General features: G+C 42.4%; 2 protein-coding genes across 3 annotated transcripts in view; one reads left to right on the top strand and one right to left on the bottom strand.

The window, feature by feature from the left end:
* LRR1 (leucine rich repeat protein 1) overlaps positions 1-7,172 on the top strand; it is a 22,270-nt gene extending 15,098 nt beyond the window's left edge. For both annotated transcript variants that reach the window (XM_019662388.1, XM_019662389.1), the window contains exon 3: positions 5,485-7,172. In XM_019662388.1, the coding sequence (XP_019517933.1) occupies positions 5,485-6,210 (726 nt within the window). In that variant the 3' untranslated portion in view covers positions 6,211-7,172. The remainder of the gene's footprint in view (positions 1-5,484) is intronic.
* Positions 1,324-2,586, bottom strand: RPL36AL (ribosomal protein L36a like). The gene is made up of 2 exons (XM_019662390.1): positions 2,478-2,586; positions 1,324-1,751 (listed from the first exon to the last, which is right to left on the bottom strand). The coding sequence occupies exon 2, from the start codon at positions 1,718-1,720 to the stop codon at positions 1,400-1,402; it is 321 nt and encodes a 106-aa protein (XP_019517935.1). The 5' UTR covers positions 1,721-1,751; positions 2,478-2,586; the 3' UTR covers positions 1,324-1,399.
* Positions 7,173-9,179: the final 2,007 nt, after the last annotated feature.

A 9,179-nucleotide genomic window follows, 5' to 3' on the forward strand; every position in this document is an offset into this window, starting at 1 on the left:
AAAAAAAAAAGTGATGTTTGGTGGCATATTTAACGTGTGCATGTTTTCTATGTTCTTGTAGAAAAATGTTTTTTCTTCATTTACAAATGCAGATATAATTGTCTATGTTGGGAATACGTGCTAACCATCTATTAATCCTATACCCATTTTTTGCCTTTGCATTCACTTTACTCATCTACAAACCATCCCCATGTAATTATCATAGCGGACTTAAAATTCATGTACCAAAGCATTTCTTGCCCTCTTCTCATAACCCATACCCTTTCCCAGTTTTTCCTTTTAATACTCGTTTTTCTTTGCTTTCCATAGGTAATAATTAGGCTCACTTTTCAATTGGAGTTTAATTAACCTTCCATTCTATTTTCAGTCATAACTGCTTACCTCTTCAACCCTCCCAACAGTCAAGAAGTTACATTTTACTTCCCAGAGTACATAGTCCCCCCCATATCTGCCATTTAAGTTACCCACAGTAAGCTGAGATCTGAAAATATCAATTGGAATATTTCAGAAATTTAGACGTTTTACACTGTGAGCCATTCTGAGTAGCGTCACGAACTCTCCATCCTGCTTGGGATGTGAATCGTCCCTCTGTACAGCTTGTCCATGCTGTATACGCTACCTACACATCACTTAGTAGCCATCTTGGTTATTAAATTAGTTGAGACCACATTCACCTTTTATTACAGTATAAAATAAAGTTCATGCTATCTTAGAACTGTGGTTTTTTACTAGCTTCAGAACTTTAGGGAGTTAGAAGTCAACTTTTACATTCGAGACCACTTTCTAAAACTGCTGTCCAAAAAAACTCATGGACGTTTCTGTGTTGTCCCAATAGTGTAGCCACTAGCCATATGTAGCTGTTGAGCACTAAATGTAGCTAGTATAACTGAGGAACTGCATTTTAAACAGGTATGTGTGGCTAGCGGTCCTTTCCTGACAGTACATTTGCAAAGCTTTATCCAGCTTGGATTCTCTGCCCCACCCAGTCTGATATACACAGGTGTAGACTGTCTTCATTTACTTTTTCAAAATCTGATTAAGACCTTTCCCAGCAGCTCAATCATGATTATGAATGACTAGAAAAAAAGTAAAATATCAGTCTTTTCCCTGCGGTATGATTTATCTCTGTAACCTAGTTGTAAAATTTGAGGTGGGAGTCCTGTCTTTATTTATAAATAAAAAATTCCAATTCTTGTGGAACTAAATTTTAATAGATATTTGAGAAGAGGATAAACCTTAATTCACTTAGATAATTTACTAGTATTTCCTGAATTTGGAACATTAAATATGCAATTCTATTTATATTTCAAAAAACACAAAAGATACAGTATTACTGCATTTATTTTCATACAGGTATTATTCTAAAGCTTCAACATTTTTCTCAAAAGAATTGCAAAACTTAGAACTGGATCACTTGGCCCTTTCTCTTCTTATCTCCTCCCAGTTCAAAATGCTTGCATCTCTTAATGGCCAGCATCCTCTTGGATCTGCAGTTAGGCTCCACACATTCAAGCCTCAGCACAATCTTCTTTGTGGTTTTGGCCTTTTTCCGGAAAATCGGCTTGGTCTGCCCACCATAGCCACTCTGCTTCCGATCATAGCGCCTCTTCCCCTGGGCATACAGGGAATCCTTGCCCTTCTTATACTGCGTCACTTTGTGAGGTTGATGCTTTCCACACTTCTTACAGTAAGTCCTTCGGGTTTTTGGCACATTGACCATCTTTACAGTAGAGGTGTCCACACGATGAAAACTGGTTAAGATTTAAAGTACAGCACATGTTAAACATTTTGAAAAGTGCTTTACATTTATAGGAATAATAACATTACACAAATCAGTTATGTGTAAATCCACCAAGAACTCATATTCCATGAGTAAATGCACACACGTGCACACCTTTCTGGTATGCTTAAGTTATCGGAGCATTTATACAATGAGACAAAAAAAAACAAGAAATAAAGCAAGAGCAGCAGCACAGGATTACCTATACAACGTGGGTTCTTTGGGGCTTAATTTACTGTGCCTGTTCAAAAATAAAAACGTAGTGGTATTTACTTTCCTCCCGCAGAAAGAGAGGGCCAAAGCTAGAGTTTACTTTCGACTCTTCCTCGCACCCTTTCGTCCATGTTCTAACTCAAGAGTATGCCTAGTTCAGTGCGCGATGAGGTGGCTACTGCTACGGCCCGCCCCCGCCCCCGTCCCTTCTCCGAGAACCGCAGGAGTCTGGTTTCACTATTCCCCTGCGAAGTACCGTCACCCCTCAGCCGTGCTGAAGGCTGACGTGTCCTTAACAAGTGCCTCCCGGCCCAATGGCCGCCATGCGCGAACCCTTTTCCTAAAGGGAGAAGCCAGTTCTTGAACGCTACCCAGCCAAGGTAGCGGGTGTCGCCCTCCCTCCCCTACAAATGCTTAGTCCAACCCCGGATTCTGAGCACTGGAAGCTCCGGCGGGGACAGCCAAAGTCCGGACCTTAACTTACCGGGAAACACACCGTTCACGCTCCTCGCCTGGCTCCGCTCGCGCCGAACAGGAAAGGGAGGAGAGAAGCGGAAGTAGGAACTGAGCCTTGAGCGACAGGGCCACAGACCAATAGGCAGCAGGCAGCGACGGCGGGGCACCTCCGCACGCGTCGGGGAAGCGTCAACCAACCGCCCAAGGGGCGGGCCGGAGGGGTGTGGGCCCAAGGGCCGCGGCGCTTGGCTGGCCAGTCGCGGGTTGTCAGAACGGACTCTGCCGGAGTGGGGTGAGGCTGCGTCGCTCGGTCTTGGCCGTCTGGGGCCCGCGTAAGGATGAAAGCGCAGAGGATACAGGGCCGCTGGAGGCGCAGGTAACGAAGCTGGGGTGCTGTGCGGTGCGGCCGCGGCGGGGCTTCTTCCGGGACTCGTGCTGAATGGAGAGGACCGAGGCGANTTGTTCAGCATCTTAGCTGTGGAGGGCAGTGTCACTGGCCCTCATATGTGGGATCCGAACCGGGGCCCTCTGGCATCCCAAGCCAGTTCTTAACCATCACGCCACTCGGCCGGCCCTATTAACTATTTTTAATGGGGGAGAGGCTCTTTAAAAATAAAAACAGCTGACAAAAGTTACAGGCCTAGAAAAATGTACACACACAGAATTTTGCATACAACTTTATAATGCTCACAGACCCCCCTGAAACACAATCCAATCCCTCTTCACCATCCCTAGCTTAAGAGCTCTTATTCTAAGGCAGTAATTCTCAAACTTATTTCACATTTGGAATCACCTGAAGAGCTTTTAAAAATCCTGATATTTAGTTCCCACCCTAGACTTACTAAATCAGAATGTCTGAGAGTAGGACCCAGTATTTTCTTTAATTCTCAGGTGATTCTTGCAAGGATTAAGAACAATGTACACCAGTGCTTCTTAAACTTTAATGCACTTTCAAATCACCTGAGAGCCTTGTTAGCAGATTCTGTTTCAGAGGTCTGAGGTGGAGAGCCTGCATTTCACACAAGCTTCCTTGTGAGTCTGAGGCTACTAGTTCATACTTTGAATAAATAATAAGGCTCTAAAAGTAACTTAAGGACTTATTACTGTTTTTAAGACAGTGATCCTCAAAATTGGAGAGTGCATCAGAATCATACTTAATCAAACACAGTGCTTATTAAAGCAGATTGCTGTACCCCCACCCTGAGAGATTCTTACTTAGTAAAGGTGAAATGAGGCTGAAGAAATTACATTCGAACAAGTTCTAAGGCGATGTTGATGCAGCTGGTCACTGACTGCACTTTGAAAACCACTGGTTTAAGGCATTGACTCTACACTGGGAGTTAAAAATTACCTGCTAAATGACAACACATGCAAATGCCTAAATTACCTGCTAAATAGCAATACTTGCAAATGCCTAGAACAGTGAGTGCCTGATTCATAATAGGTCTCAATAAATATTTATTAGATGTAAAAATACATGTAATTTCCTTATCTGGCAATTAAAAATCAATCAATGTTATCATTAGCTGTGAAGGAGCTTTTTTTTTTTTAAGATTTTAATTGGGGAATTGGGGGAAGGGGAACAGACAAGTTGCTGTCCTTTTTGTTCTTCAGTCTAGTTGTGGAGGACGTTGCTTCACTGGCCCAAGTTGGCACCANTGTTGTTCAGCATCTTAGCTGTAGAGGGCAGTGTCATTGGCCCCCATATGTGGGATCCAAACCGGGACCCTCTAGCATCCCAAGCCAACTCTTAACCACCGCACCACTTGGCCTGCCCTGAGCTCTGTAGAATTTGACACTGATGACCACTCCCTTAATAAAACTTTTCTTGGCATCTGTGACACAGGTCATTATCCTGTTTTATCTTTTGTTTTCTCGGGCACTCCTTTGTTTCCTCTATCTCTGCCAGCCTTTTTTCTATCCCCCAAATAAACGCTTTATTCCAATCCTCTGCCTGTTCTCTGCCATACCTGCCTTCCATTCCCATAACTCAGCCTTTATTGTGTGTAACTCCCAAGCCTGTAAGTCGATACCCTCTGCTGGATGTACTTGACCCAGGTCTCCAGACTTTCCTCATTCTACTCTGTATACTGCCTCCAAAATAGTAACTTAGTTCTTATGTAATTCTCATGCTCAAAATTCTTCAGTGATTTCGCACAGCCCGATCATTTGGGTTACCTTGACGTCAAGCTCATCTATATTTTATCCCCATACTGTATTTCTAATCTTTTACTCCTTTACAAAGCTCTTACATATTAATCAAATAGGATCACATACTTCGTTTCCCAAACTTGCTAAAAGTTCACTTTACGTGTAAACTTTAGGAAACTTCTAAAGTAGCCTCCCAAGTTGTAGTTATTTTTATTGATGACTTAGTTCACATATCACTTTTAGTGATTTTTCTGTCCAGCTGGAAGTCATCTCTCTTGCTTTTAATGTTTTCTAGCACTGTTGACGGTGCCATTTGGCTCTGCTTTTGACAGAGCTATTGCTTTTCATAATTCCTTGTCTTTGGAGATGGCACCCCTGGGCACTTTGCAGTGCACAGCACTATCTCAGCTGATCTCTGAGGCACTAGAGGTTTGGATCAGTTCATCTTAAACCCAAGTCTTAAGTGAAATCTTTTTATGCTTTCCTATCTTAGGTTATATTCTTTTTTTTTTAGCTGAGCCATCCTGCCACCTGTTGGCAGCTCAGCGGCAGCTCAGCTCGGGCCGGGACTCGAACCGCTGTTGCTCAGAGCTCAAACTCTTGAGCGAGCTCTTTTATGTTATATTCTTGTCGTTCCCCCTTTGAACAGTTTCACTTAATGTGTCTCTCATCATAATTGTTAAAAAATCTTTTAAAGTTTTTTGTATCTATTGAAATTTAGTCAAAATAGAATATTAAAAAATTTATTTTTACAGCCATTTTCAATAAATAATTGAATTATTTGTATATATAACTCTTTATAGAATGTGTTATAGGATAAATTAGCATGCATACATTATCTAAAATGGAATTTATAATTTTACAACTTGTTTTTATTTATTCAGGCCAATTCCAGCAGTTTAAAGGGTTTCCTTTCAGCTTTGAGACTGCTTCATAGAGGCTGTGATGTTGAGGCACCGCTCTCAACCCTCACACCAGTGAAGACTAAAGAATTTGAAAAATTCAAAACTAAAATGGTTATCACATCCAAAAAGGACTATCCTCTAAGCAAGAACTTCCCATATTATCTGGAACATCTTCAGACTTCTTATTGTGGGCTTGTCCGAGTTGATATGCGTATGCTTTGCTTAAAAAACCTTAGGAAATTAGACTTGAGTCACAACCATATAAAAAAACTTCCAGCTACAATTGGAGACCTCATCCACCTTCAAGAACTTAACCTGAGTGACAATCACTTGGAGTCATTTAGTGTAGCCTTGTGTCAGTCTACACTCCAGAAGTCACTTCGGAGTTTGGATCTCAGCAAGAACAAAATTAAGGCTCTTCCTGTGCAGTTTTGTCAGCTCCGAGAACTGACAGATTTAAAACTTGATGATAATGAATTGATTCGATTTCCTTTCAAGATAGGACAACTGACAAACCTGCGATTTTTGTCAGCAGCTCAAAATAAGCTTCCATTTTTGCCTAGTGAATTTAAAAATTTATCTCTCGAGTACTTGGATCTTTTTGGAAATACTTTTGAACAACCAGCAGTTCTTCCAGTTATAATGCTGCAAACGCCATTAACTTTATTGGAATCTTCTGCACGCACCATATTGCATAATAGGTAAGACTTTAATAATTAATAGTCATAGAATGTGTTACCTCTGACAGCATCCTAGTGTTCTCATCATGCTCAGAGTAATAGTCAAAGTCTTTAGCATAGCTTAGGATGCCGTGCACAGTCTGACCCCTTGCTGCTCCTTACCTCTGCTTGGAGTGCTTTTCCTCCAGAAAGTCTCATAGCTCACTTTCTCATTTCATTCAGTTCTCTGCCCAGGTGGCACCCCAGAAGGGTCTTTCCTAACTACCCTATCTAAACTTTTATCCCCCCACCCTCTTACATTGCTTGATTATTTTTTGTCATAGAATTTGTTACCTGGCATTTGCACATTTTTTAACACTTGTTTTCTGTCAAATTTTCCCAATAGAATGAAAGATCCATGAGGGCATGAACTTTGTCTTATTCTCCACTATTGCCCTAGGGTCTAAAATGTGATACTCCTTGCTCCTGTCATATGTTAGGCACCCAATAAATATTTGAATGAATAAATGGCATTGCTTCTCAAACTATGATGCCCTGACCAGCAGCAGCAGCATCACCTAGGGACTTGTTAGACATGCAAGTTCTTGAGCTCCACCCCACACCTGCTGAATCAGAAACTCTTAGGGTGGGGACCAGCTATCTGTTTTAATAAGTCCTCCGGGTAGTTCTGAGGCACTCTAAAATTTGAGAACTCCAATCTGGCTTTCTAGCTTAGTGGTAAAGTGTGGTCTTTGGAGACAGACTTGGGTTAGATTCCTGGCTTCACCCCATAGTGTGGCTTTAGCAAGTTATTTAACCTCTTTGCCTCAGTTTTCTCATCTGTGAAACAGGAACAGTAATACCCACTTTACAGAGTTGTGAAGATGAATGAGGTAATGTAATGCCCAAGCACTTGGCATACAGTAGGATTCAGCAGCTGTCGGTTCTCTTCCCCTTGTCTTTGAATGCTAACTGCAGTTCGTTTCATGAGACACCGAACTCCCAAGTATTCATTTTTGTTCATGTTTCTTTCATAGAAGAGTGGAAGCTAAGATATGGACCAAATTATTGAGTGTCTGTAAAATAGTAAGAAGACCATATTTCAAAGAAGGGATTCTTAACTTTTTTTTTTTTTAAAGATTTTTCTTGGGGAATTGGGGGGATGGGAACAGCGCTGGGGAATTGGGGGAAGGGGAACAGACAAGTTGCTGTCGTTTTGTTCTTCAGTCTAGTTGTGGAGNAAAAAAAACCTGTTTTTTTCTGAGCCTTGCAGTTGCAGATGGCAGCTTGATGACATAATGTAAATTTGGGGAAAATTGTCATGACAGCTCATGTTTGGATGATCTCAGGGTCTGATAATGTAAGAACTGTCCTGATTACCTGATGACATCATCAGAGAAATTCAAACTGCAGACCAGGAGAATCTGTTGGATTGTCTCTGCCTACCTTCATTATCTTTTATTTGTCTCATATTAACATACAGATATCCTGACCTACTGCTTCTTCTACCATTGCTGTGGTCTCTGTTTGTAAATTGAACACCCAGAATGCCCCCTGAAAGGCTCACGGACCAGAAGAGATGGACGTGCAAGACTGTAAGAGGGACACAATTAGCAGACCAATCTGACTCCTTCTTATAAGCTAATCCTCCCTCTTGATTGAGCCTAGACCAAGTTGCCCTACTTTCCTCAAGATTGAGGGATGAACAAAAAAAAAATGTAACAGGGTTAAATGCTTCTCTCCCTGACTCCACCTTAATTCCTGCCTGCATTTCTATAGGCATGCTAATTGACTGGAGGAGCTCTGCCTGAAACTTGAATAACTTCTGGTCTTTACCCACTGAGAACAAACAGATTTGGAGATTTCCTTGCTCTTCCTTGTATCATACCTCTTTCCCCACCCGTTCAGCCTTCCCTTGACATAAAAGAAGCCTAAATTCTGGACTCTCTTGAAATGGATTTGAGAAAACTAGAAATCTCCCATTTCTCACCCCATTTCGATAAATACAACCTTTTGTTATTCCAAACTCTGATCTATTGAATATTAAATATTTGATGCATAGAGCACATGGGCCTTATGACTGCAACAATAAAGGATGTCTTAAGAATTAAAAAATAAGAGAAGAGATCCAAGATGATGGAGTAGATAAACACTGTGTATGTTTCCTTCCGTGAACACATTAAAATTACAATTAAATTATAGAACGATCAACCTGGAGAACCATCTGAATTCTAGCTGAACAGAAGTTTTATAACTAAGGATATAAAGAAGCAGCCACGTCAAGACTAGTAGGAGGGGCAGAGACACAAAACGGGCTGGCCCCAAACCTTCACGTAGCTGTTGAGAATCGGGAGAGCTATCTCAGCCACAGAGATTCCCCCCAGAGAAGTAAGAGACCCCAGCCTCACGTGGCCCTCCCCAGCCCAAATTACTGGTGCCAGGAAGAGGAGCCCCCACAACATCTGGCTGTGAAAAACAGTGGGGATTTTGACCATCCAGGTAGGGTGGAAAGCGGCAGAAAACCCAGGTGTCCTCTTAAACAGCCTACACACAGACTCACGCCCTTGCAGATACTCACCTTGGGCTCTAGCAGAGGGACCGTGACTCCAAGGGCAATAGAGACTTATGGTGGCACAGACTGAGGTGTGTGGCTTCAAGCTGAGGGCTGGAGGACAGTCATCATTTTCCCTGTGTGGGGTCCTTTTCCCATGCAATGTGCAGGCAGGCTCCACCTTTCCTGTGTGGAGCCCTCCCCTATAGGGCCAAATCTGAATCTGATCAACCTGGTGAGCTCTGACCCCCCACTATGCTGACTAACTGGGACCCTGCCTCACCCAACTCCCCCAATGCTGGAGGCACTTTCGTGCATGAGCAGCCAGCCCTGCCCACATTTCACCTTTCTTGAAAATCTATCAGAGTCCACAGGACACTGGCAGGCTGCAGCTGGCCTCAGTTTGCTCTAAGACTTTTACTTCAGGCTCAGCACTGGCACCAAACCAGAGTCTATATTAACCT

Source organism: Hipposideros armiger, unplaced genomic scaffold, assembly GCF_001890085.2.
Source record: "Hipposideros armiger isolate ML-2016 unplaced genomic scaffold, ASM189008v1 scaffold_373, whole genome shotgun sequence".
Lineage (NCBI taxonomy): Eukaryota > Metazoa > Chordata > Mammalia > Chiroptera > Hipposideridae > Hipposideros > Hipposideros armiger.

What these genes read in the sequence shown, in the direction of transcription:
- RPL36AL (XM_019662390.1), bottom strand. Translation starts at nt 1,720, where the DNA reads ATGGTCAATGTGCCAAAAACCCGAAGGACTTACTGTAAGAAGTGTGGA.